General features: G+C 46.8%; 1 protein-coding gene across 1 annotated transcript; it reads right to left on the bottom strand.

Annotated features, from left to right (window-relative positions):
• On the bottom strand, positions 1-27184 carry LOC140916327 (vitamin D3 hydroxylase-associated protein). The gene is made up of 16 exons (XM_073357822.2): positions 26325-27184; positions 24099-24433; positions 22029-22142; positions 20390-20533; positions 17488-17621; positions 16945-17151; positions 15430-15470; positions 14537-14661; positions 14114-14239; positions 12863-12960; positions 9089-9188; positions 6963-7006; positions 3736-3775; positions 2193-2301; positions 1092-1237; positions 1-391 (listed from the first exon to the last, which is right to left on the bottom strand). The coding sequence occupies exons 2-16, from the start codon at positions 24306-24308 to the stop codon at positions 212-214; spliced, it is 1818 nt and encodes a 605-aa protein (XP_073213923.2). The 5' UTR covers positions 24309-24433; positions 26325-27184; the 3' UTR covers positions 1-211.
• Between the last annotated feature and the right edge of the window lie 713 nt (positions 27185-27897).

Raw genomic sequence — 27897 nt, 5'->3', positions numbered from 1 at the left:
AGATTTTGATCCTTTTTTGCTCTTCTCCCACCCTTTGGTTAAAAATTGAACCCAGGCAAATGGAGCACTGATTGCACAGAGTCAGGCTTTTAGTGAATTGTTAACGAGGAGAAGGGGCTTTTGAAGAGGTTTATTGATCACTAAGAGAAACTGTCCGATTCACAGGGGTGTCCTCACATTATTTCATGTCTTAGTAGGAAAGTGATTGGGTTTATAAGTCCAAATCATCAGCGTCATCGTCGTCTTCATCATCATCAGTGGGTCCCACGTTCCTCTTCCTCTTGCGGGCGAGCGTCTCCACCTCCTTCATGAACCGCAGACACAGCTCCTCCTGCCACGGCAGAGCCACGCACTGAACGGCAACAGGCAGCCCCACGGCTCCTTCCACGGCCTGCAGAGGAGACAAGCGCCCTAATGTCACCCAGGGCACGTGGGCACCGACGGCTCAGGCAGAAGCACCTACCAACTGGTGGGAGGGGCACCAAGGGTCACGTGACCCTCCCCAGGGTCAAGTGCCCCCGCCGGACCAGGCAGGGAGAGGAAGAGGCGGGGCCAGAGCCTCTCCTCTTCTAGCCATGCTGCCCGGGACGCTGCCCAGTGTTCTGGGCAGCATTCGGGAGTGGCTCTGGGGCCTGGCTGCAAGGAAGAGCAGCCGAATATGCCAGGGGGAGCCAGCGCAGCGGGAGGGCAGAACCCCAGGTGGGATGGGGAGAGGATGTGGGGTGGTCACGTGCCCCCCTTTAGTCCCTCCCACGAGTGGCCTATCTAGAGCAGTCCTCCTGAAGTCAAGGGCACTGCTAGCAGACAGGCATAGAGATACAGGGTGCCAGATCCTCAGCTGGTGGAAATCAGTGGAGCGACACTGAAATCAATGGAGTTCTGCTTTCCTGTGTGTTCACTGTTAACAAAGTTACCTCATCTGTCTCCCATCCCTTCCCCAGCCCTCTGCCTCAGCCTGTCCCGTAATGCAGCCTCGTCACTAAGGAGTATGAGAAATTTCCCCCATTCGACCACTCAGAGGGAAATCAGATTGGCAGGGTAGGCTTCCCTTCGTATTGATCAGGAAATTGTCCTCTGTAATGTCAGCTAACCTCTCTCAGTCTCTTATCCCAGGGGTCACTGTAGTGCCCTCTGTAATTCTTCAGCTCTTCTTCGTCAGCCTCCGTGACGACGGTGACCGGCAGAACCCCAGCGGGGAAGTTCAAGACGTTGTATAAATTTGTATAGGAACTAGCAGCTGGGAAGAGACAACAGAAAGAGCACTGATCATCAGGTTTCCAATTCTGTCGAGCCGCGCTTGGCATCTTGAACCCCAGCTCTGGGCAAAGTCCTTACTCCAAGGAATAGAACGCTCGGAGGATTTGCCAGGTGGTGCAATCTTCACTCGTGATGAATGATCGGCGGCCATGAAAGGCTCCCTGTTGAGACGTTGGACAATTACCTTTCCCAGGACATTTCTATAAGACGGTGGCAGTCAGAAGTCTCCCAGCCTTGGGCTGAGGCCAGTGTGATTCTGGGGTGTATTAACGAGAGTGTTGTATGTGAGACACAGGCGTTAACGATCCCATTCTACTCGGCACTGGTGAGGCCCCAGCTGGAGTAATACCGGGCACCACAATTTAGGAAGGATGTGGATAAACTGGAAAGGGTCCAGAGGAGAGCAACAAAAATTATTAAAGGGTTAGAAAACCTGAGCTATGAGGTTGAAAACACTGGGCACGTTTAGTCTTGAGAAGAAAAGACTGAGGGGTGACTGGTAACAGTCTTCAAATATGTTAAGGGCTGTTATAAAGAGAATTGTGATTAATTGTGCTCCATGTCCACTGAAGGTAGGATAAGAAGTAATGGGCGTAAACAGCAGCAAGGGAGGTTTAGGCTAGATCTTAGGGGAAACTCTCTCACTCTCAGGGTAGTTAAGCTCTGGAACAGGCTTCCAAGGAAGGCCATGGAGTTCCCATCATTGAAAACAAGTTGGACAAACGCCCGTTGGGATGGTCTAGGTTTCCTTGGTCCTAGCACAGCACAGGGGGTTGGACTGGATGACTTCTCGAGGTCCCTTCCAGCCCTATGTCTCTATGATTGATAACTACTCTTTGAGTAGGTTTTTCAACCTTGAAAACTTGCTTCCATTTCTGCTAGTACCTCAACCATACCAGCCTAAATTGCTAGAGTTAGACATAGCCGGGGATTACCAAATAGCTTCCCGGGATAGCCCTTGTTAAACGCCGGACCCAAAGCAGGACACAGAATAACATTCAGCTCCAGCTCCCTCCATTTAGCAATGAATTCTGTACGGTAAGCCTAGGAAGAGAGAGAGAGAGTTACAGTTGTAACTAAGCTACAGTTGTAGCCAATCTGCATTTTCTTTGAAAAGTTGCGGGTTTTGTTTCACGCATCTTTGTGCTTCCTAGAAGACTACAGCATAACATACAGAGCTGATCAAAAGATGAAAATTTGGCCAAAATTTCAGAACTGCAAAGTAATGTCCAATTCACTGGGTTCAAAGTAGACCCATTTTTTGAGATCTATTTTCATCAAAAATCTTTTGTTCACCGAAAACCAAATTTTTGGTCAACAAAGCACATTGATAACTATTTGAATAGGTATTTCAAAATGCTGAAATTTGCCGTTTCCTGAAAAGTGATTTGGTAAACTCAAATTTTTGACTATCCATGTCATAAAAATATTGAGAACAAAAAAAAACATGTCCGTGATGTTGATAATTTTTCACTAAATATTTCCGGTTCGAAAAAAGGTGGTTTTTCCAAACTAAAAAAATTTTATTTGAAAAATTTCAGCCACCTCTACCAATACACCGATTTACGTGTGCACGACTGCCCTTTGCTGGATGGAGTATCAGACTTGCTTAAGCATGAATATATCTTCAACTAGTGGTTGAAGCCTCCAAGAATTCTGTTTTGAAAAAAAAATTCCAAGTTCTCACATTTAATTTTGTTCTGCACTGGAATGAAAGCGAGATCTTTAGAATTTTTTCACAAGAAATCAAGAATGAGACACCAACACACACTGCAGAATAGCCAGTTAGGGCACTTGCCTAATATGAGAGAGAGAGCCAGGATCATGTCCCTGCTCCAAATTAGGCACAACAGAGGTTTGACTCTAGAGACCCTACATCTTAGGTGAATGACCTAACCACTGGGCTATTGGTTAGTCATCCTGGAACTGATGAATGTTCCATTGAAACCAATAACGTTGCTGTGAGAAGTTTCAACTGGCATTTTCCAATGGGAAATCAGTTAGTCCAAAAATTCCCAACCAGCTGTGCAACAGAGGCCACAAACTCTCATGCAGATTCTACCTTAAGTCAAGTGCTGACCATCTGTGTATTTGAATCCTTAGGTTCTGGGTTCTAGCCTCGATACTTCTACATGTGGTTTAACTAGCAATAATGGTATCCAGTGCTTGAAGCTATGGATATGCTTCACGAGGAAATACATGAAATTATCCATTACAAGTTCTTCTTGTGCTATTTCTGCTTGGAGAAAGCAGGCTGAAGGATCATCTCTCCCTTGAGTGAATAAAAGCCTCTGTGCATACAAGCGTTGCCTGTACTCTCATCACCTATTGTAGAAATGCATGTTTCTCAAAGCAAAGTATGTCTGGTTTATTTTCACGTGATCAGTTTCAGTACTGCACTGACTATGTAGCTGAAATGACCATTTAAATATCAATATGAAATCTTGATGATCTGTCTTAGTGAGAAAAGAATATTACCGCCACTGCAACATGATGCTTCCAAAGGTTTTTTGCTGATCTGGAAAATTTACAGGATTAATTAGTCAGTGTCAGTACATCATATAAATAAAAGGCAGATAAACATGCCGTTAAAATGATGAGTGTCATTATTACAGAACACAAATGACCACATATATGACAATGATAGAGATCAAGCAATCATACAACATATGAGCCAAATACGGCTAGGAATGCGTTTAAAGAGCTTTTCAGTATTTATTTTAAAAGGGTATCACCACGTTTCTTTTCACTCAGCCATATGGACAAAATCCACAATGAATTCACTTAAATCCATTCCCATCTCGCTTCATTGTTTCTCTCACACACACAGAGAATATGTGATACTGTGATGGGGTGTAATCCCACATGGATGGGCAAAAAGGTTAACTGGAGACAGCGCTCAATTAGCCCACTTTATTGCACCTGGAAGGTGTGTCAGGCTTGATTTGTTATCAGACCCATCTGGGAAGGAGCTGGGTCTTCTCTATAAAAGAAGGAAGTGAAAGCTAGGAGGAGACCCAAGACAGGACAGAGAAGCCCAGGAGGGAGAGGATTAGAGGCTCCTCACTCTGGGACAGGAACCACAGGGAAGCTCTAGAAGAGGAGCTGGTCAAGGGTCCAGGGAAGTAGCCCTATGGGTCAGTGTTCCACAAGAGGACCAAGGAGCTGGGGAGAACCCACCAGGACTAACAGCTCAAGCCTGGATGGGCAGAGGTTCCTTCAGTTTTCTGCATTCTGTTGAGAGGAGACCCAGGGCAGAGGATGTAGTGAGCTCCCTCTTTCAGGGAAGCGGCTGCTCCTGAGGTCAACCTGAAGCCCAAGGGAAGACCAGGGGTTACTGAGGGACAGCCTGCTGGAAACCTTGGGAACGGGGAGAACTGCACCAGCCATACACTGTGCAGTGGAATGAAATACAGGAGCCAGAGCACAGATGTGACGTCACTGGGTTGCAGCTGAGGCTGGCCTGAGTGAGAGGGCAGCCAGATAAGCCCAGTTGGTTCTGAAGACTCAGTTGTCTTTATATTTCCGTTGGATCTGTTAACAGACTCTAGGGAGCCGGGAAGGGGTGGGAACAAGACGACCTGGCTGGAGGGCCAAGCGACGAGAAGAGGCAGATTACCATGGGACTGCGGTGACCATCCCCCGGAGGGTGTTAGATGAGGAAGTCTGCCTTACCATGCCCAGCCACAAGGGGGAGTGACTGTGGTGAGTCAATACTCCCACAGATACATACATGTCGTGAAATCAAAAGAACGGCCACACTGGGTCAGACCAAAGGTCCATCTAGCCCAGTATCCTGCCTCTGACCGTGGCCAGTGCCATGTGCTTCAGAGGGAATGAACAGAGCAGTGCGATTATTGAGTGATCCATCCCCTGTTGTCCACTCCCAGTTTTTTGGCAATTAGAGGCTATGGACAGTCAGAGCATAGGGCTGCGTCCCTGCCCAGCCTGGCTAATAGCCATTGATGGACCGATCCTCCATGAACTTGTCTAATACTTTTTTGAACCCAGTTAGACTTTTGGCCTTCACAACACCCATCGGCATTGAGTTCCACAGGTTGACTGTGCATTGTGTGAAGAAATAATTCCTTTTCTTTGTTTTAAATGTGCTGCCTATTAAGTTCATTAGGTGACCCCTTGTTCTTGTGTTATGAGAAGGAGTAAATAACACTTCCTTATTTACTTTCTCCACACCAGTCATGATTTTATAGACCTCTATCATGTCCCCGCTTAGTTGTCTCTTTTCCAAGGTGAAATGTCTCAGTCTTATTAATCTCTCTTCATACAGAAGCCGTTCCATACCCCTAATCATTTTTGTTGCCCTTTTCTGTACCTTTTCCAATTCCAATATATCTTTTATGAGATGGGGTGACCACATCTGCACACAGTATTCAAGTACCATGGATTTATATAGAGGCATTATGATATTTTCTGTTTTATCTATCCCTTTTCTAATGATTCCCACCATTCTGATCACCTTTTTGACTGCTGCTACACATTGAGTGGATGTTTTCAGAGAACTATCCATAATGACTCCAAGATCTCTTTCTTGAGTGGTAACAGCTAATTTAAACCCCATCATTTCATATGTATAAAATCCCACCTATTTATCTTTTTTCTGGGAATCACAGCTACTTTTGTAATTACTGTATTTCAAAGAATAACAAAAAAATTGAAAAATAAGTAGTCCTCATTAGTCATATACACATACAAATGTAAGGATTTCCATCATTTACTGGATGATTTAATGGCTCTTGAGGCTCAGAAGATCTGGGTTCTATTCCTGGCTCTTGTAAATTCCCTGCCTCAGTTTCCCCAACTGTAAAATGGGGGATAATAACACTTTCCTTTGTAAAGCACTTTGAGATCTGAGGATGATAACAGCTAGAGATTATTTGATAACAGATAGAGATTATTAGATTAATGGGATTCGGGGAAAAGAAACGTTACTTGCTATTTCTATGTGATATACAAGCTGGGGCAGTTCCATTCAACACATACAGAATAAAAGTGAAAAGACTTAATGGCATGATCTAATTTCCATTAGGTCAAATGGAAAAGACCTCAACTCATTTCAAGGGAGCTGCTTCAGGCTTTACATGTGGGGATAGCATTCTGTAATCCGGGGGATCTCATCCAAAGCCCACTGAGGTTAATGGGACCCTTTCCATTGACTTCAATGGGCTTTGGGTCCATTTATGTTCCCAAAAGACTTTCGCATGCAACACACAAACTCTTCAGTATGTTTCTCAAACTCTGACACCAGCTATGAGCTGGAAGTGGAAGTGCAGTGTGGGTATAGACCAGTGTCCTACTGTGATTCACAATTCATACCTCTTGTACTGCCATCCAAGTACCTTTGTGAGCTAAAGCAGGGATTCCCCGGGCCAGGTATGTAGCCACGGATGTGTGTTTTGCCCTGCTAGGAGAACAGCAGCCTAGTCTGGCACAGAAGACGCTGAGCACAGAGCACAAATCAAAACCCAAGCAAGAACAAGGAGCTCTACATTCCCTGAGGTCATATCAGGCCTCCAGTATAAATAAAAATTATCTGTACAGCCTTGATTCTTATAAGGAAGGTGTTAAAATGCATAGTTTCCTGGGGAGATATCGTCTTCCTTTCCACTTCTGATACCACGACAAGGGCACCCTTTCTATATCCCTGAATTTGATGTTGCAGAGGAGTTTTTGACAGAGCCACTTACCCCACTCCACACAGTGCGTTCAGATCTCTGGCGATTCGTGGATACTTGGAGAGAAACAACATTTGGAATGAGTGGGTCACACAGCGCAGGGAAGTCAAAAACAGCATCGTTCAGAAGAAAGCAGCTAATCTGCTTCAGGTTTCCACGAAAACCAAATGCTGCCGAGGCCCAACCAAAGCAGGCCTGTGTAATGAAGTCTGTCTGTTCTACCCTTTTCCACTGCAGCAGTAGAAATAGCGCAGCAGCTTGTGAACAATCAGAATTGCCACAGTGAACATATATGCTGTTCAGAGGGTACCCTCATTTCTTGAACAGTGTCTCCAAGATAAAACCCAACAGCTTCCCTTTGCAGAACAACAGTATAAGCAGAAGTGTTCATGAGACGCCCTAAAATACACGTCAACACCAGAAAACAGAAATAAACGTGCTTCTGCATTGCTTTGCCTGTCACATGTACCCATTTCCCCAGGCTTTGTACCTTCCAGATTCAATTACGTTTTTTAATCTGCACCCATCATTGTCGTTACTAAGGGCTTGTCTACATGAACAGTGAGTCTGCAGCAAAATAGGGTGTGAATCTACCCTGCCACGCACTAACTGTCTGTGTGGATCCTGCTGACGCACACTAACAATGCCCTAGTGTGCTTTCATCTAGTCCCACTGTGAATGGGTATTAGATCAAAGCACACTAAGAAACTGTAAGCCTGCATGAGCAGGATTCACATGGACAGTTTAGTGTATGGTAGATTCACCCCCCAGTTTGTCATGGACTAGTTGTTGATTCAGACAAGACTTGAGTGTAAGTGAAATAGCTCTGAATAAGCAGACACACAGGATGGTGCCCTTAAAACAGTACAAGGAAATACTGTAATGAACAATCATTAAAATGATGAAACACTATACATATTTATTAGAGAGTGATCCAAACTAAAATCCCAGATCCAAACACCATCAAAGCCTTAGGATATCCAAGATTGGGATCCAGAACTGGATCTTTATTGTCCACCATGAGTTTCTAGAGAAAAAGTTCATAGCAAAATGCTGGGGATTGCTCCCACCTTTGGGATTTAACTGTTTGTAGCTAAACTCTAAATCTGATCATCAGCAAGAAGAAATGGTAACCTACTGCCAGTTCTGTAAGGTTTGTGATTATTACTGTCCTGAATGACCTGTTCTGCTCTGTGATAAGGCCTTCATACAGTATGAAGCAAGGAGAGCATAGTTTTATTTTGATTCACCTGTTGGACCCACTAGGGTTTAAGTCAGAAGGAGGAGAACCATATTCTTGACACAATTATTGTCGTAAGGGAAATGGTCCTAAATACAAGTTCTTATTCAAATTAAATTGGAATAAATAGCTTTGGTTTTACACCAAGATTCCAGCGTTGCTTCAGACTGATTTATATCACAATAGCAGAACAATGCAAATAGGGTCCGGGACGTCACCACAAATGCTTGCTGTATAGATGCTCGTTGGATGCCTGTTTGCAATCTCATTTTCCAATGGAGGGGGAGAGGGAAATAATCAGGAATTCAGTACACATCCAAAGGGAGCCATGTGTGCTTGCTCAATTCTTTCTGGGAGATTACCTGAATGGGTCTGTACTGAGACAGCTTGCATCAAAAATATTATCACTTCTCTGCTGGCGTATGGCTAAGGGCAACACAGCTGGTTTCAAAGAGCTCTTTTTGTACAAGGTATATTGGCCATAGACCCATGGAAGAGGAACATACTATGGGCTCATTCCCAAGTGGTGCAGAAGGCCAGCAAAAGGTTCTTATGCCACTTCAGACCCACCTCAACCTGTCTTTGAGGTCTCTAGTAGTATGTAGGCCTCTGCATGTCATTGAATTTCACCTTTATGCCTACTAGGCACTAACACCTGGATCATCAAAAGCATTTAGGGGCCTAACTCCCAGGTACCACCTTGGAAGCTCTAGGCCCAAAACTAACACTAAGTGGAAAAAGAAAAGGAATACTTGTGGCACCTTAGAGACTAACCAATTAAAGTGTCAAGGTAGAGGGTCTTCCTTCTCCATCTGTGGGAACCCTCCCAGCCTGTAGACGTTTGAGCATCTCCCACTGCAATAAGCCTGCGAAGAGGATACACATCGAGGTGACTTACCACAGGCTTTAAGATGAGGGCTAGAATCCTCTTCACCAGAGTGGGAAGACAGTAAGAGCTGATCTGCGATTTCAGGTTTGGATCCACAATGTCCCCTTTGCTGGGAGGTAAGGGAGAAAGGAGGCAGTCAGGCCAATCCAGTTGTAGAGTGCTGCTTCTCAGCCAGCATTTTAGCATCTTTAGATAGTAAAATGAGAACCCACACAGGCACCAATCCAAGGTATCAAGTCCTGAACCCCTGAGCGTAAAAGGAATCATTGCTCAGGGTGCAAGTGTAGATGCTCAGGAATAACTCTCTGCAACATGACACGAACGCTTCATTTCCTGTATTTCCATTTTTGCAGGATTTTTTGTTTTGTTTTGTTGTTCACGTCCCAGCACCCTAGTTCTGAGCACATCCACCATGAGTAAACGTATCCTCACGCAATCCTGTTGTTACTCTCCCCATGTTACAGCTGGAGCAACCGAAGCATTTGGAGATTAAACGACGTGCATAGGGTCACACGAGGAGTCTGTGCCAGAACCAGGAATCAACCTCACATCTCACGATTCCAGCACCTCAGCCACAAGACCCTCTTTCCCGACCTTTCCCTGTTTGTACATGTATTATGCTGGTTTGGGGAGGTGCTCTGGGACGCAGAGTACTGTATACATCTGGCAGCATATTTTGATTTGGAATTCGGATGCTGTTGTGTAAAGTAGGGTGGGGCCCAGATATCTCAGAGACTGCATCACTCTCCGAAAACCTATCTTGTCAGCTGTGATCAGGCAGGATGCCACAGTGGATGGAGCCCAGCATGAAACTCACTGGGGCTGGACGTAGTCAGTGAAGGACCCGCCACCATGGAATTCCCTACCAGCAGGGATTAGAATGAGCTTCAATCCCTTTCAGACTCTTCTCTTTGAGAAGCTGGCTGTATTTCAAGGAATCCTTGTTGAGGTTACAGGGACAAACCATCCCGATGAGTTGAAAGAATAGTAAATATGGCAGACGACCAGCTTGGCTTAACGGTGAAATCCTAGCGGATCTTAAACATAAAAAAGAAGCTTACAAGAAGTGGAAGGTTGGACATATGACCAGGGAAGAGTATAAAAATATTGCTCGGGCATGTAGGAATGAAATCAGGAGGGCCAAATCACACCTGGAGCTGCAGCTAGCGAGAGATGTCGAGAGTAACAAGAAGGGTTTCTTCAGGTATGTTGCAAAAAGAAAAGGAGTACTTGTGGCACCTTAGAGACTAACCAATTTATTTGAGCATGAGCTTTCGTGAGCTACAGCTCACTTCATCAGATCACGAAAGCTCATGCTCAAATAAATTGGTTAGTCTCTAAGGTGCCACAAGTACTCCTTTTCTTTTTGCGAATACAGACTAACACGGCTGTTCCTCTGAAACCTGTCTTCAGGTATGTTGGCAACAAGAAGAAAGCCAAGGAAAGTGTGGGCCCCTTACTGAATGAGGGAGGCAACCTAGTGACAGAGGATGTGGAAAAAGCTAATGTACTCAATGCTTTTTTTGCCTCTGTCTTCACGAACAAGGTCAGCTCCCAGACTGCTGCGCTGGGCATCACAACATGGGGAAGAGATGGCCAGCCCTCTGTGGAGAAAGAGGTGGTTAGGGACTATTTAGAAAAGCTGGACGTGCACAAGTCCATGGGGCCGGACGAGTTGCATCCGAGAGTGCTGAAGGAATTGGCGGCTGTGATTGCAGAGCCATTGGCCATTATCTTTGAAAACTCGTGGCGAACGGGGGAAGTCCCGGATGACTGGAAAAAGGCTAATGTAGTGCCAATCTTTAAAAAAGGGAAGAAGGAGGATCCTGGGAACTACAGGCCAGTCAGCCTCACCTCAATCCCCGGAAAAATCATGGAGCAGGTCCTCAAAGAATCAATCCAGAAGCACTTACATGAGAGGAAAGTGATCAGGAACAGTCAGCATGGATTCACCAAGGGAAGGTCATGCCTGACTAATCTAATCGCCTTCTATGATGAGATTACTGGTTCTGTGGATGAAGGGAAAGCAGTGGATGTGTTGTTTCTTGACTTTAGCAAAGCTTTTGACACGGTCTCCCACAGTATTCTTGTCATCAAGTTAAAGAAGTATGGGCTGGATGAATGCACTATAAGGTGGGTAGAAAGTTGGCTAGATTGTCGGGCTCAATGGGTAGTGATCAATGGCTCCATGTCTAGTTGGCAGCTGGTGTCAAGTGGAGTGCCCCAGGGGTCGGTCCTGGGGCCAGTTTTGTTCAATATCTTCATAAATGATCTGGAGGATGGTGTGGATTGCACTCTCAGCAAATTTGCGGATGATACTAAACTGGGAGGAGTGGTAGATACGCTGGAGGACAGGAATAGGATACAGAGGGACCTAGACAAATTGGAGGATTGGGCCAAAAGAAATCTGATGAGGTTCAATAAGGATAAGTGCAGGGTCCTGCACTTAGGACGGAAGAACCCAATGCACAGCTACAGACTAGGGACCGAATGGCTAGGCAGCAGTTCTGCGGAAAAGGACCTAGGGGTGACAGTGGACGAGAAGCTGGATATGAGTCAGCAGTGTGCCCTTGTTGCCAAGAAGGCCAATGGTATTTTGGGATGTATAAGTAGGGGCATAGCGAGCAGATCGAGGGACATGATCGTCCCTCTCTATTCGACATTGGTGAGGCCTCATCTGGAGTACTGTGTCCAGTTTTGGGCCCCACACTACAAGAAGGATGTGGATAAATTGGAGAGAGTCCAGCAAAGGGCAACAAAAATGATTAGGGGTCTGGAACACATGACTTATGAGGAGAAGCTGAGGGAACTGGGATTGTTTAGTCTGCAGAAGAGAAGAATGAGAGGGGATTTGATAGCTGCTTTCAACTACCTGAGAGGTGGTTCCAGAGAGGATGGTTCTAGACTATTCTCAGTGGTAGAAGAGGACAGGACAAGGAGTAATGGTCTCAAGTTGTAGTGGGGGAGATTTAGGTTGGATATTAGGAAAAACTTTTTCACTAGGAGGGTGGTGAAACACTGGAATGTGTTACCTAGGGAGGTGGTAGAATCTCCTTCCTTAGAAGTTTTTAAGGTCAGGCTTGACAAAGCCCTGGCTGGGATGATTTAATTGGGGATTGGTCCTGCTTTGAGCAGGGGGTTGGACTAGATGACCTCCTGAGGTCCCTTCCAACCCTGATATTCTATGATTCTATGAAGCCTTCTCCATCGAACCACAAGAGCAGAATGGCCAGCAGTCACGGAGACAGAAGACCAAGAACCACCACAGCAGTGCAAATGATGAAGAAGTGGAAAATATAGTTCTACCCCACAGAAATGATGCAATTCCTAAGGGTCTCAATGTCGCTTTGATGCTACAGCACCGGACCCATTGTGTGGACGTATATGATTCAGGTTAGTGTGATGTGGCAGATGATGCCATACAAGTATAACGGGCAGGGTGATTAGCCTAGACAATTGAAACTCAGCACCCACTAGAAGTGAGAATAATGGGACTGACAGAGCTTGCTCTCTGTTTAACATCCTGTAAATTATCCCAAACTAGTATGTACTGGGAAGCCACAACCTTAGTTTCTTAATAGCATTCCTCAGCAGAGTCTCAGCAGGATAACAGGACGCGCAGAGATAACCCATCCTCCATGTTAATTTCAGGCTAACCAAACCTGTCCTCCTTGCAGAAGGAACCTGTCTGCTGGTTCCTCCTTACGCCCCCTTGCCTGCACAACACATAGAGCCACAGCAATCGGCCACCAGCCCTGTTCAAAGAAGACGGGATTTACTTACAATTTGTCCAACAGATTTGCAGCTCCATCAGAAAAGAGGCCTCTGGTGAAAAGCTCGTCCACCACGTAATCAATCCGAGGGGGGGTAAAAGGGATGAGCTGTGTGAAAACCATCATTGCTCAAGAGGAGGCAAAGACATTATACAAAAATATATGTTTGTGAAAACCTTGCAACCTTGCTAGAGAAGCAAAAAAGGGGCCTCAGCTTGTTCCAAATTCAGATTAGCCCCAGGTGTCCAGATGCATTTTCCCTAAACACCAACGTTGGAACACATCTGCAAAGTGTGTGTTATTGCCCCCTCTAGTGGCAGGTCCAGAATGGATAACAGCCTACTACTTCCGGGAGCTAATGAAATTACTCCTTTACTCAAGTGGTAGAGATGCTTTGGTACTGATTGTCCCAGGTTCAAACTCTCATAAACCTGGGTCTCCCTGGTGATGTGAAAATTTGCCCTGACCTCTGACTTATGCCCCCTGAAGAGAGTTGCCCTTTTGCGTGGCAAACATGAGCTGAATTAAGGGACTGAGAGACCAGGAGCCATACAGATTCAGATGTCTTGTTATTCGTTGGGACACAACCATAAGTAATATTATGGGGAACTGGCACCCACTGCTGTTCGGAAGCCCTGAGCCATGGTTGGAGGTATGGAAAGAATTTTGACTTGACGATGTTTTAAGATGTCAACGTCAGACCAGTGGGCCAGCGAGGCTAGGGAGAGAGCAGTGGCTGGGAACAAAGACTATTGAATTAAGCTTTTCACTTTCTAATCTTCACAACAGGTTAGTGAATAAGCATGATCTCCATTTGACAGATGGAGGGGTGGGGGAAGCGGAGAAGTACATGATTTGTCCAAAGACACCTGGCCCTCTAGCCCTTTTCTTCCCTGCTTTGTCTCCCTCCCTTCCCTTCTTTCTATTTAACTGATCACCTCCTAAGTAAATTCACCACCCCCCCAAAAAATGGTGGAATTAACATGATGTTTGCCACCATCCCATTGTTCCCTCTAACTTGCATGTTCTACCCCTTCCTCCAGGCTGTCTCTCTCCTGTCTATTTAGATGATACGCTGTTTGGGTCAGGGACTGTTTTACGCTAGGTGCTGCATGAACACCGAACAGTATAGGGTCCTGGTTTCTGCCTGGGGCTCCTAGGCGCTAGGAAAATATACGTGTGTCATATTTTATGTTACTGCTGGGATTAGAACTCTGACCATCCCTGGCCCTCAGGCCCGCACTCAACACAAGAAACGTACCGTATGCCCTGCCTCCTGGAGAAGCTTTCTGGTTTCCTGGACAGCCCGTCTCATGCTGGGCGAAGGCTGGAAATAGCCATCTCCGTCGTAATATCCAATCCGAAGTGGGGCTGAACTGGAGTACACCTAGAAGCAGAGGAGCTTTCACTTAGGAATGGGAGGATTGCCAGACTGGATCAGACCCGAGGTCCATCTAGCTCAGTATCCTGTCTTGGACAGTGGCCACTGCCAGGTGGCTCAATTGTGGGTGAACTGAGGTTCTGTCCAACAGTAAACCATGTTCTAAGATGGTCTGGCCATAGTTGGTTCCACAAGGCTATTTCCAGAATACAGATCATAGGTTTGCAAAGACTAGGATGTTTTAATCCACGGCGCCATGTCTCACGGAGGCTCCCTCATTGAGGAGCATTCCGAGTCTGTTACCTCCTCGTCGAAGGGCAGGGGTGGCACGGTGGGGTCCAGGTGGAACATGTCGTCACACAGGAGCGCTTTCATGCACAAAGCCAGGCTCTCCACGTCCCTCGCCATTGGCCCAACCATTCCTGTAACTGCAACCACAAATGCAGGGATGCCCATCACTGAAGATGGAATGCAGAGGTGCCCCATTACATAGTCCACCTCTTGGCTAACGCGTGGGAGGCTGTTCAACAGCACAGGGCATGGTGGGTCAAATGCTTGGGGCCAGATCCTCGATCCTACTCTGTTTCCCTTGCATCAGGCAGAGCAAAAGGAGCAGACAGTGTCTGTAATCTCCCTGTTGGGGATACCCCTAGCAGGGAGGAGACCCCAGAGCCAGCAAAGCCGGTTCCTATCCTTCCCCACCTGCCATTCCCCAGACCAGAGGGGTGGCCAGAGTGCAACCTGCTCTGGCAATCTCCAAGTGGTCTTAGGGACCCCATGCCAGCTGGCGCAGGTTAGGGCAGCCCCCAGGCTGCTCTAACCTGTATCTGGGGCCAGGCCAGGCAGAGAATCAGGGTGCCATTGCCCAGCTCCCCAACACACCCCTCTGCGCTGCACCCAGAGACAGCTGGATGTAGCAGACAATCTTCTGCTTAGTCATCAAAATAATCAAGATCCTCTTCTATACAGCATGAAGTGCTATGGCAGTGTGAAATTTAAAGGGACAGTGTTGTATTTCTTAAAATACCTACTCACCATAATAAAAATGGAAAGTGACAGCACAAAGGGGCTGTAGCAGGGGCCAGGATCTGGCTAACCACCTCTTCCAATTTTCCCTGCTCAGAACTTGTCATCAACTAACCATGTCTTCAACTAGCATCCATACGTTATCCTCCAGGTAACTAGGACGGACTCACCTGATTTCATGCCGGCTATAGGACTGGTGAGACCTTGGATGCTATGAAATATATAAAATGGGAGAAACAAATTAGCAACAGTTAACGGTATTTGGAAGGAATCGCTCTGGCTGAACTGCAAATACTGCACTTGCTTCCGAAACAGACTACCGATGCTACCGTACAGGGTGATTTTGGCAAACCAGTCAAGTGCCTGAAACCGCTGTTGGTTACTGCTAAAAGCAGCCAAGTCCGCAGGCCGTAAAGTGGCCATGCAGCAGCCTCAGCGTAACCACGGCGGGGGGAGGGGGTTTTGGGTGCCACCGAAAGGGCAGCTTGACCCCGTGTCCTTCCTGATAAGAATTGTGTTGAAGTTGCTGATACATGCATTTTAGAAGAGCAGGATGTGCCCCAGGAATGTCTATTAGGGCCTCAAGGCTGCAGACTCTGGGAAAACCCCACACCTGGTTAATCAATAATCAGAAGGAAACCTCTTGCTGGACCATTGAAACTGCTTGCTTAACAAAGTTTTCTTTAAGGGACATGTCACTGTATTAGAAATAAGGGGAAAAAGTTTGAGGTGGGGGGGACTCTTCAAGTCTGGACTGGTCTCTCCCTCTGGATGCATGTTGTGTTCCCCACTGGCAGATGGGCTGCTGCTGTGCCATTCGAGAGCCACACTCAGCTTCGGTAATCATCGAGGGTTGGGGCTGTTTTACTAACCTGTTGCAGACATGTGTAAGTGCTTGAGACGAAGTCAAGTTTAGCTTTAAGTGAAAGCACTCGTGTTGTCCTGTTTGTGCCAGCCATTGATTGGTCGGACGGCCGTGTCTCCCCTGATTTATTTCCTGACACCACCTCGCACAGAGTAAAAGTTACCAAGAGGCTTGGGTTGAAAGAACCCCGGGTAACACTACTTGATACGTGCATTACCAACATGCATTGCACTATATCTGGTCTATAGCAAAGGGTCTCATTAAAGCAGGAGCAACGTGGGAGGACAGAGCTGAGTAAGTGGATCCAAAGATAGGTACAGGATAAATTGTCATATATCTTCCCACGTGGATATAATCTAACTTCCGCTAAAAAGGATAGTCCACACCCTTTGAAAAGGGCAGGTGAATTCTTGTCTCTATTAAATGCCCCAAAATTTAGCGAACAAAGAGTTACAGTTGCTCAGTGGTGCCTTGTACCCTTACGGAACGTGAAGGCTGGCTAAACTTAACCCTTTAAAAATCAGGAAATACAAAATACTGTCCAGGACCAGAGACAAGGAGGTCCAAAATCAATTTCTAGCAGCCCCTGCGGCCATGAATGGAGCAACTCCCCTGAAGCAATTATACCCAAGTTAGCACCTAGGCATTAGTGCTTGTTGCCTCTGGGCGTTTTAGAAATGTCCTAGGCAGGGAAGCAGCCATAATACAAGGGTTATGCAGGGCACAACCATGGCTTGGGGATATCTGATGCCTTGCTCCATTGACTAGTAAAACAGATTTCACTTGTGGTCATGTGGTCATTCTCTACTTCAGCGCATACCTCAGCCTGAATCCCGTCGGCTTGAGTCCGCACAACCCGCAGAAGCTGGATGGCAGGCGGATGCTTCCAGCGACATCTGTCCCAAAGCCCAGGATGGATCCTCCTCCGGCGATCAGCGCCCCCTCCCCTCCAGAGGAGCCGCCGGGACTTTTCTTGTGGTTCAGCGGATTCACTGTCTGGCCGAAGATCAAGTTGCTGCAGTCGTAGCTGAGCAAGATGGAAAGCAGCAGGTCTGTTGTTAATTATTTCTCTCTCTGCACACACAGCGAGAGTTCAGGGTGTGGAAATGGGCCAGTGCGGGAGATCAGCATGGGAAGGGTTTACGGATGACGTTGGATTGGAGGGGAGCGAAGGGTGGGATGGTGATAAGAAACAGGAGGGCAGGTAACTTTTCTCCTGCGCTGGAGGTGGGAGGAATGGATTCTGCAGGAGAAGTGCTGAAAGGGAGAAGAAAGCAAAGCCAATGCCTCACTTGCATGATGTCTTTCGTGAGATGACAGAAGGAGGCCTGGGACAGCTGTACTAAAGAGAACAAGCTATTACTTTATCATGCTCTGCGGGACGTTGGTTTTCACAAATGGAATCGCCCCCTGCCTCTTCAAAACCTGGACTATCACGCTGTCCTCTTCCTCCACTCTGCCGAGAAACTGCACCAAGCCACCGGTGGAGACGTGACCCTTTTGGGGAGTGGGAAATAAAGCTCATTAGACATGCTGGGCTGACACAGTTGGAAGCTGGTAGATTTTCTCCCCAGGCTCGAGACATGGCAGCTCTATTGGTAAAAAGAAAATAGAAGACCCCCCACTCTAATTTGGAGGCTCTTTGTCACAAGGAGAAGCTGCTTTGTGGCAACTGGAGGCAGATGGTCTCCCCACTCGGCCACCAAACGTCATCAGAACTGACCAAAATGGACCTGCAAAGGTAACCAGATAACATTCCCACCTTCCTCCCTGGGGGCGTATATTGTTGCACCTGTGGCCTACTGCTCAAACTTTTCACTATAAGTCTAGCTCATCCTCCATCCCTCTTCTTGCTACATGGTCAGTCAGTACATGGCCTCTGCAGCTTTACAGTCTTCAAGATGATTTTCATGAGCTTTCAAGCGTCATACACATTTTCACCGTGTGTCATTTGTCCAGATTTTAGCCTCTTCTTGGAACCTGACCATATTTCGATTCTGTTATTATGCCTGCATGTACACAGCATCGAAGACCTTCTTTGAGTACTGTGGCACCCACACCATGATACTGTCCACCCCCAGGGTTCTTCATCCAGCCTTGATTCTTCTCCCTGGCTTGGGACTCCCCAGTCCCAGGATAACACACTGTCCTCAGGAGTTTCCATTTCTTTCTGATGTTCTCTTCTCCAATAATGACCAGGCCAGAGTGTGGCTGGCTTCTGTGCTGTTAGCTGGATGATGAGGTCTCCACAATATGCTCAAGGCAGCGAGGAACCACCAATTATATCCGTGTCTCAGAGGGTATGTCTACACTACAATAACACACCCACAGCTGGCCCATGTGAGGTGATTCCCATGCACAGGGCTTGGACTGCAGGGCTATAAACTTACAGTGGAGACATCTACAAGGGGAGAGGCTACAGTGTCCAGGCTCCAGCCCATGCCCAGATGCCTACAGTGCAATTTTATAGCCCCACAGCCTGAGCCCTGTGAACCAAGCCAGCTGACCTGGGCCAGCCGCAGGTGTCTTATTGCAGCGTGCATTACAAAGCAAGGTATGTCCACAGGTCCCATACAACCAGCCCATCTCTTTGATGCTATAAATTAGGCAACATGGGATCAATCGAGCATTTAAGTTAAACTTCCCTTCCTTCGGAAAGGGATAGACATGAAGGACCAGATCTGCAGTTGATGCAAAGCTCCCAGTTCATTGGAACTGCCTGATTTACATGAGCTAAGGATTTGGCCAATTTTCACAGCACCAAGAGGTGGGTGATATTCCGGAGTCTGTGATTAAAGAGTCTCATCGAAAGCTGTTCAAAGGTTGAGGCCATCCATTAGAAAGCTTATTAGTAGGGCTGTCGAGCGATTAAAAATGTATCGCAATTAATCGTGCTGTTAAACAATAAGAGAATACCATTTATTTAATTATTGTAGCTGTTTTCTACATTTTCAAATATATTGATTTCAATTATGACACAGAACACAAAGTGTACAGTGCTCACTTTATATTTATTTTTGATTACAAATAGTTGCACTGTAAAAAAGAAATAGTATTTTTCAATTCACCTAATACAAGTAGTGTAGTGCAAACTCTATCATGAAAGTTGAAAGTTGAACTTACAAATGTAGAATTATGCACACAAAAAATAACTGCATTCAAAAATAAAACAATATAAAACTTTAGAGCCTACAAGTCCACTCAGTCCTATTTCTTGTTCAGCCAATCGCTAAGACAAACAAGTTTCTTTACATTTGCAGAAGATAATGCTGCCCACTTCTTGTTCAGAGTGTCACCTGAAAGTCAGAATAGGCATTTACATGGCACTGTCCATCCGATGAAGTGAGCTGTAGCTCACGAAAGCTTATGCTCAAATAATTTGGTTAGTCTCTAAGGTACTATAACATGAAATATATGGCAGAATTCGGGTAAAACAGAGCAGGAGACATACAGTTCTCCCCCAAGGAGTTGAGTCACAAATTTAATTAACACATTTTTTTTTAACGAGCGTCATTAGCATGTCCTCTGGAATGATGGCCAAAGCATGAAGAGGCATATGAATCTTTAGCACACCTGGCACATAAATATCTTGTGACGTCAGCTACAACAGTGCCATGCGAACGCCTTTCAGGTGACATTGTAATTAAGAAGTGGGCAGCATTATCTCCCATAAACGTAAACAAACTTGTTTCTCTTAGTGATTGGCTGAACAAGAAGTAGGACTGAGGGGACTTGTATGCTCTAAAGTTTTACATTGTTTTGTTTTTGAGTAGTTACATAGCAAAAAAACCCTACATTTGTAAGTTGCACTTTCATGATAAAGAGATTGCACTACAGTACTTGTATGAGGTGAATTGAAAAATATACTGTTTCTTTTATCATTTTTACCATGCAAATCTTTGTAATCAAAAATAATATAAAATGAGCACTGTACATTTTGTATTCTGTGTTGTAATTGAAATTGATATATTTGAAAATGTAGAAAACATCCAAAAATATTTAATACATTTCAAATTGGTATTCTACTGTTTAACAGTGTGATTAATCACAATTCATTTTTTTAATTGTGATTAATTTTTTTGAATTAATCATGTGAGTCAACTGCTTATGAGTGGTCTTTCGTCTGAAATTTTTAGGGTGACTTGTTTGAGATAAAACCCCCCTTTCAAAAGTCTAAACTCCCCAGTTTTTACGAACACCCCTGATTACTTAGAACGGTACAAGGTAGTCAACAGACCAGCAGTTTATAGGAATACCGTGCCCACCTTGCAGCCAATGTGATCCTTGATGCTGACAGGAACTCCATACAGTAACCCTCTCTCCTTCTGCCTTTGCACTTCCCGCAGTTGCTCCTCACAGCCTTGCATAAAATCTGTCACACAGTTCACCTCCCGGGTCACCTCCAAGGCCTTTCCATGGACACGGAGAACAGCAGCAGGGCAAACACAACGAGAAGGGAAGGGGGTATAACAATTAATAAGGACAGTATATTTGAGGTTGAAAAGAGGGACCTTGCCAAACCTTTGGAGCTCTATTTTTCAGACTTTAGATTCAGTCCCTGGCCTTTCTATAGAGACTGCTAAGAAGTATGTTCATTGTGATCAGTTGTTAGGACAGTTTTGTGCTCTGAGCACTTGTCCTATTCATCTGACATAGGCCACCGAACAGCTATTAAGATTTTGATGACTTCTGGTCTCCAATGTTGCCAACTCTTGCAACATACAGCTTGGTTTCTTTTAAAGTCCCAGCTCCTGGAGTCATGTGATGACTTGAGACTCTCAGCTTTCATTTAAAAAAAATAATACCTGGTGGTTGCGGAGAAAAGCTTGAGCATGTCAGTCCGAAGGGCTCAGATACCAGAAGGCAAATAAAATGAACCCCAATGTTTATTTAATTCTTAGGATTTTTAAGCCAGCCAATCTCTTGATTTTTAGCACTTGACTCGTGACTTGGCAATACTGAGTCTCTGACTCTGGGCCAAATTCCAATTGGTGAGCTAGAGGTGCCAGACTACATCTCTCGTTACCAATCTCCCTCCCCGCCCGCCAAGATACCCAACTTCCCAGAATGCACCTGGAGAACATAGCTCATACTTGTGTGGTGCTCTGTCACCTTCTAGTGGCTGGGCCATACATAAATGATGAGTCTTCTACAGGCTTGGGTAACAGGAGCTAAAAGAGGTTTCAGTTCACGCACAGTGGCTCACACTTTTAGATCCAGAGGTCCTGGGTTTTATCCCCACTTCCAATGACTAGTGGGTGGGTGGGGAATGATTTTCCTGTCCCATAAATTTTTTTCTCATCCTAAATGGAACAAAGTTGAAATTTTCATGAACTGAAAATCCGAAGCAAAAAAAGTGATTTGGGTCAATTGCAACATTTCATTTAGATTTCAACCTTTCTTAATTTTTTAAACTGCAATTAGCTTAAATTTTGAAACAAAAAGGCCATCTCAAAACGGGGAAACCAGAATTTTTCATTTAGAAATTATTGAAACATCATGTGGCCAATTTAAAAAAAAATCAACTATGTTCAAGCCAATAAAATTCATCAGAACCAAGCCTTTCCCACCAAAAGTTTCTGTTTCCACAAATCTGCATTTTCTGATTAAAAAAACCTTTCACTGAAAAATTCCTGAGCAGGTCTACTGACGACGTTACATTTAGGGCTCGCTCTTCTACCTCTGCAAACACCCCACCTCAGAGGACATGTGCAGTACCCGTTCTCCACTGCTAAATATTCCAGCGCACTGCATGCAGTTTCCTAGGGCTTCATACTTGCCCCCCATTACCGGAATATCTGAGCATCGCTGTGGTAATTCCCCTCTCTCACCCAGCTTGCTCAGCAGTAACATAAAGGCTTCCCCTCCTAACTTTATAGGGCCAGTACACCTTGTTGTAGTCACCTGCTCTATGTACGTGTAGAGGACGCTCTCTGGAGAGAGGGAACCTTCCTTCAGTTTCTCAGCCAGCTCCACAAGCGGCAGGGAGAGGATGTGACCAGCCTGTATCCTTGGGTTCTGCCAGGTGTAGATGCATTGTTACACAGGGAAGGTTTACAGAAAAGACATTACAAACAGTGGATCAATTACACTCAGGGAGTAACTCGACGGGAGCCTGCAGAGTTACAGCAGGGATGAGCTTGGCTCCCTGGGTGAGCTTATAAACACCACCCAGGAGTATTAAAAACCTCTTGGTGATGATTTATTCACGCTCCTCCTCCTCGATAGATATATCCCCTGCCAACATGATAGAATCCATTCTCCTGGACTCTATGCGAGTCCGCCCGGGTGAAGCTCCTTACAGCACTGGGGCTTATCTTCTGGTTAAATTATGGGACAAAGCAGAGACTTATTGAAAAATAAAAACATTGTTTGATTTCAGCGAGAGCACTCAAGCAGGTTGTCTGCCAAAATAAGTTAGCAATATAAACGAGTTAGCTGGGTCTGGGCAAAGTAGGGGAGTGGGAAATAGTTGCAGAAATTTTATTTTACAAATTCTGACACTGATTTACAAAGTGATGCAGATAAAAACTTCTAGTAAGAACAGAAGAATCACGATACATTTTGCAGGAAACAGGCCAGAAAATAGTTCCAGTCTGAGTCTTGTAAAAGGCAATTTTGCAGCAGTTTCCCTGTGAAATTGTTTTGCCATTTTTGATCAGCAATAACTTTGCTGGATGATTTCTGCCTAGCTCTACTAAACACCTCTCACAGGGGATTTTTTAAGATCATAGAATCATCATAGGTTTCAGAGCAGCAGCCGTGTTAGTCTGTATCCGCAAAAAGAAAAGGAGGACTTGTGGCACCTTAGAGAGTAACAAATTTATGTGAGCATAAGCTTTCGTGAGCTACAGCTCACTTCATTGGATGCATTCATCTGTAGCTCACAAAAGCTTATGCTCACATAAACTTGTTGGTCTCTAAGGTGCCACAAGTCCTCCTTTTCTTTTTTCAGAATCATCATAGAATCTCAGAGTGGGCAGGGACCTCAGGAGGTATCTAGTCCAACCCCCTGCTCAAAGCAGGACCAACCCCCAGATCATCCCAGCTAGGGCTTTGTCAAGATATTCACTTTAAAGAGGTAGCCTTGCAATGCAACAGACCGTGCAGGAGGAGGGAATGCATGGGCACGCAAGATCCTGTTAATAATACAGAGCCTTCTCATGCAGAAAACCCACTAATTTCCTCTTTGTCCAAGGAGCTGCAGCAGCCTCAGTGGTTTGAGTTGTGTGACACACTTGCATTACTTACTGTACAGCCTTTTCCTTGCCTAGTTAGTGCCTTGATTTTTCAGCTGAGACCCAGTCAGCATTTTCAAAAGGTAACATTTAGATGGAAAAAGAATCTGAAACGTTTGCATTCTTCTGCCCCCAATTTGCAATTGGCTATAATTGTCAGTTTATACAATCTCTGCTCCAAGGACCTTACAATCTAAGAGCGAGTAGATACACCCTGCAGCAGAGTGTGCCAAAATACCCTTCTGCTCATTCGTATGCAAGAGTTAAGCAGAAATAAAGTCCCTTTACTTGGGCCTTGCACTGAGGGCCCACGGCTCTCCAAAGGGAGTGGGGCTGAGGCCATGGAGAATAGGGGTGCAGCAGGCTGAACCTGATAAAGGGGGTATGTCACTGTATATGGAAGAAGAAAAGGAGGACTTGTGGCACCTTAGAGACTAACCAATTTATTTGAGCATAAGCTTTCGTGAGCTACAGCTCACTTCATCGGATGCATCGAAAGCTCATGCTCAAATAAATATGTTAGTCTCTAAGGTGCCACAAGTCCTCCTTTTCTTTTTGCGAATACAGACTAACACGGCTGTTACTCTGAAACCTGTATATGGAAGGGAGCTCCCCCTCAAGGTGGGCTGCTGCTCGGCATGACCGTGCCCCCAAATGATTGTTCATTCCCTAAACAATCTCCACCCACTTGCTTAAGGTGACCCAAATCCGCCCCTGGCCAGAAAGTGAAAGTTACCTGCTGTTTAAACCGCTGAGCCACCTTTTCCATTCGTTCTAGACCGAGATCCCGCGTCCTCCTTGCCTGTTCCATCTTCTCCTGGATCCGCCTCTGCCTCACCCATCTCAGCGCCAGGACGGCTGCAGCTGAGCCGCAGAGCAGGGCTGCCATGGCGCGAGGATCAACCTCGCCCTCAGGCAAGAGCAGCCACAGATCTGCCCAAATCATAGCGGGACCGTCTCCCAGCCTTCACGCCTGCCGATGCGCTGGGCTCGGGCGCGCGAGCAGGAAAGGACAGGCGAAGGCGGGTGCTACTTAGCCGCCTGCAGCGTGCAGTCAGCTAGAGACCAGCTCTGAAACAGGAGAGCATAAAAATCCAGGGCTGGGCATCCTAAACCCTGGACTTCACCCCGGCACTGAACCTTCGCCCCATCAGCGATAGCCGAGTGGGGGCTTCATTTCTCCTCTGTGCAGGCCAAGAGGCTGTCCCATTTGAAATGAGATGTTGAATGTCAACGGGAACCAACGAGAGCCTCACGGGTACGAGACAAGCAGCACCCGTGTCCCTTGTTTGGTCTCTCTGAGAGCCTCCTCTCCACGGATCAGCCTCTTGCCTGACCCTGTCTCATGAGATTCACCCCAAATTTTCCACTCTCAGACCAGGACCCTGGCACACTGCCCTGTGTACCAACCACTTATCCCCCTGCAGGTCCAGCTGGGTTTTGGTCCCTGTGTTTCCTCCCTTCGGGGACCTGGGGCCCCCAATATAGCGACCATCCGCCTCCTTGCAACAAAGTGTTTTTATTGAGTGGCTGGAACAAAGCATCAGCGAAAAAAGGGTTTTGAAAACATAGAATCTCAGGGTTGGAAGGGACCTCAGGAAATCATCTAGTCCAACCCCCTGCTCAAAGCAGGACCAATCCCCAATTTTTGCTCCAGATCCCTAAATGGCCCCCTCAAGGATTGAACTCACAACCCTGGGTTTAGCAAGCCAATGCTCAAACCACTGAGCTATTCCCCCCACCCCCTGTGTTTATTTCGCCCTATCTAACAGACAGAACCAAACCAACTCACGTTCTCCTAGCCAGCCCAGCAGTGCTTAAAGGGGCCGGAAAGAAATCAGCACTCCCATGTCTGCCTGTCCCCTGGCCCGGTTAATTCTGCACCCAACCCTCAAGTCTACCCTGTCCCCCCATCAATTCTAACCCCATAGCCCCACTTCTGCTCCTCCTGGGGTTCTTCACGCCCCTCTCCAAGGCCTGGGGATGGCAGCGGGGTCCCCTCTCCTCCTGCCAGCCATTGCTGGGAAGCACAGGGGAGTGATGTGGTTGCTCACAGGAGGGCACTGGAACCACCCTGAGCTGCTGGCCTCCTCCCGTTTCCTCCTCTCCCTCTGCTTGTTTCCTGCAGCAGCCCTGCTTGGCTGCTCATCCCCAGGAGGCGGGCAAGGGAGGAAAGCAGCCATTCAGGGGGGTTTTCTCCCAGGCGGTGCTTTAAACACTGCAGCCTGGGTCATCCTGGGACCACCCCAACTGGCTGTAGGCCCCTGCTGTTCTCCTTCCAGCCCATCAACCTTACTCTCTCTCCCCTTGTCCCCTAGGTTCTCCCAAATGTATGTGGGTCCTGACCCACCCTATCAAGCCAGGTTGGGGGCTGCCCAGGAGACTGGCCCAGGGCTATTAAGGCCACTGGCTCTGGTCTCCTACTGACCCTTTCGTAGAAGTGGCCTCCTTGCCTGGAGCACCCTAGACAGAAGCGTTTAATCAGAACCCTCCGGACAGACGCACCAGGCTAGTGCCAGATTCAGAGACCAGTATCAATCATTAACAAAGAGCACCCCCACATTTGTCGCAGCTTCCCCGTCTCCTTCCCAAGATGTGGGCATGGGGCAAAGAGCCACAGCACTCCACCTGGGGCAAGCTGAAGGATGTCTCCATCAGATTCTGAGGTTGTCACAAATAGAGAAATCCAGAATACAGCAATCACTGTAACTAGCTCATAATCAGAAAAAGAGAGAGGTCGAGATGGGGCCCATCTAAAATCCCAGAGCTTTGGGGACAGGGTGGGTTGAGAGGGAAAACCCTTTTCCCTCCCCCCCGTAACTTTCACGATTGACCCTTCTCACTGTGGTCTCAGAGCACTTCACACTCTGATTCTTTTATCCTCAACGCCCCTGTGAGGCTGGGCTGGGGTATTATCCCCATTGCACAGATGGGAAACTGAGGCACTGAGCGATTGACTTACCCAAGGTCACACTGGAAGTCTCTGGCTGAGCAGGGAATTGAACCCAGGCTCCCAAGTCCTACATCTAGTGTCCTAACCACTGTGCAGTCCTTCCTTTTTCTATAATGGACAGACATCTGACCAACCCTGAGCTTAGGGTGCTCAAAATCCAGCTCTGAACTGCGTGGCTTAGACACACCTCTAGCAATAATTAATATAGTAACTAACCCCACTAACTAAAGGTTACAGCAGGAGTAGATGTTTTCTCATATCCTGGCTAAAATGCAACCAAGTTTAACCCACCGATCTCTGCAAGCGGTTTGAGGTTTTTTGTTTTTGCCTCTCTTGGTGTGTCTTCACTACACCATTAACCTGGCCTCTGACCCGGGTTTTAGCCCAACCGTTCCCCTCCTCTTCCATACACAAAAACCCCTGGCCTGGGATTCGGTGCTTACAGTGGTCTGAGAAAACTGTCTGTGGGGGATGAGAGAGGGGGTCTATCACCAGCCCCAGATGTGACCATCCTCTTGCTTAAAACTCAACCCCCCCAAATTAATGCTGTGCCCCGAGACCTCCCATCAGATCTATCCCCATGTCTGTTCTGCCCGCCATCAGTTTTGAGCCCCCCAGCGAGAAAGCTGTCAGCTCCGGAGGGAAAGGGGAAAGCACTCTGCCTGCTTTCTGATGCATCTCTGATTTCTCTGCCCCAGGTGGCAGGGCGCTGGGGAAAGCAGCTGATCAAAGAAGCCCCCCTCAGCCTCCTGGCACACTGAGCACTGCTCGGGTTGGAGGTGCTCTCAGCCCCAGTGAGCAAGCATAGCCTGGGGGTAGCCCAGGCTCTGCTTTCACTCATGCCGGAATGCGCCCAGTCTGCAGTGAGGACACAGGTTAAGCCATTCCAGTGCGGAGAGTCCTCCAGTGCCTTCCCACAATGGCCCCCGAGAACAGACCAGTTCTCCTGCAAGTCACACAGTGGACTGGGAAAGACTCGGAGCATCTCAGCTCAAAGAGCCAAGGAACGTGCCCCCCCTGAGTCTCCTGGGGGTTAATGCAGAAACCAGGAGGGCACAGAAACGCAGGTGAGACTTCACTGGGGGCTGCTCACCCCAGGGCTAGGCTAAGCCATGTGCTCAGACCAGGGGGCTGATCCCCTGGGCTAACTGCGCAGTGAAGACACAGCCTATCGTTTTGTTGCTGATTGCCATTCCGCCCTGATCCCCTCCTGGCAGCTGCTCCCATCACACGTCTGAGGGAAGCCGCGAGCGGCTGCGTGAAGGGCCCAAGCATACTCGACAGCAATGGATTTCCGTTCTAGAACGTGGCGCTCGAATCGCCAGGCCAAGAGTTTCAAACACGACTTCTGCTTATGGGTGCCTCCATTTTTGGGAACCCAATTTAGGGTGTCTTAAAGCAGACTGATTTTCAGAGGGTGGATGCTCGGCCCTATCTGTGAATCAGGATCTTTAAAGTGGCTCAAGCTGGGCACCCAAAACTCAATATTTTCCTAAAAAAACTTGGCTAATATCATCAGAGATCAATAGTTACATAGGTAAAAAGAAAAGGAGGACTTGTGGCACCTTAGAGACTAACCAAT

The sequence above is a fragment of the Lepidochelys kempii genome, chromosome 8 (assembly GCF_965140285.1).
Source record: "Lepidochelys kempii isolate rLepKem1 chromosome 8, rLepKem1.hap1, whole genome shotgun sequence".
NCBI classification, from domain to species: Eukaryota; Metazoa; Chordata; order Testudines; family Cheloniidae; genus Lepidochelys; species Lepidochelys kempii.
This window is presented reverse-complemented; position numbering and strand designations above follow the sequence as displayed.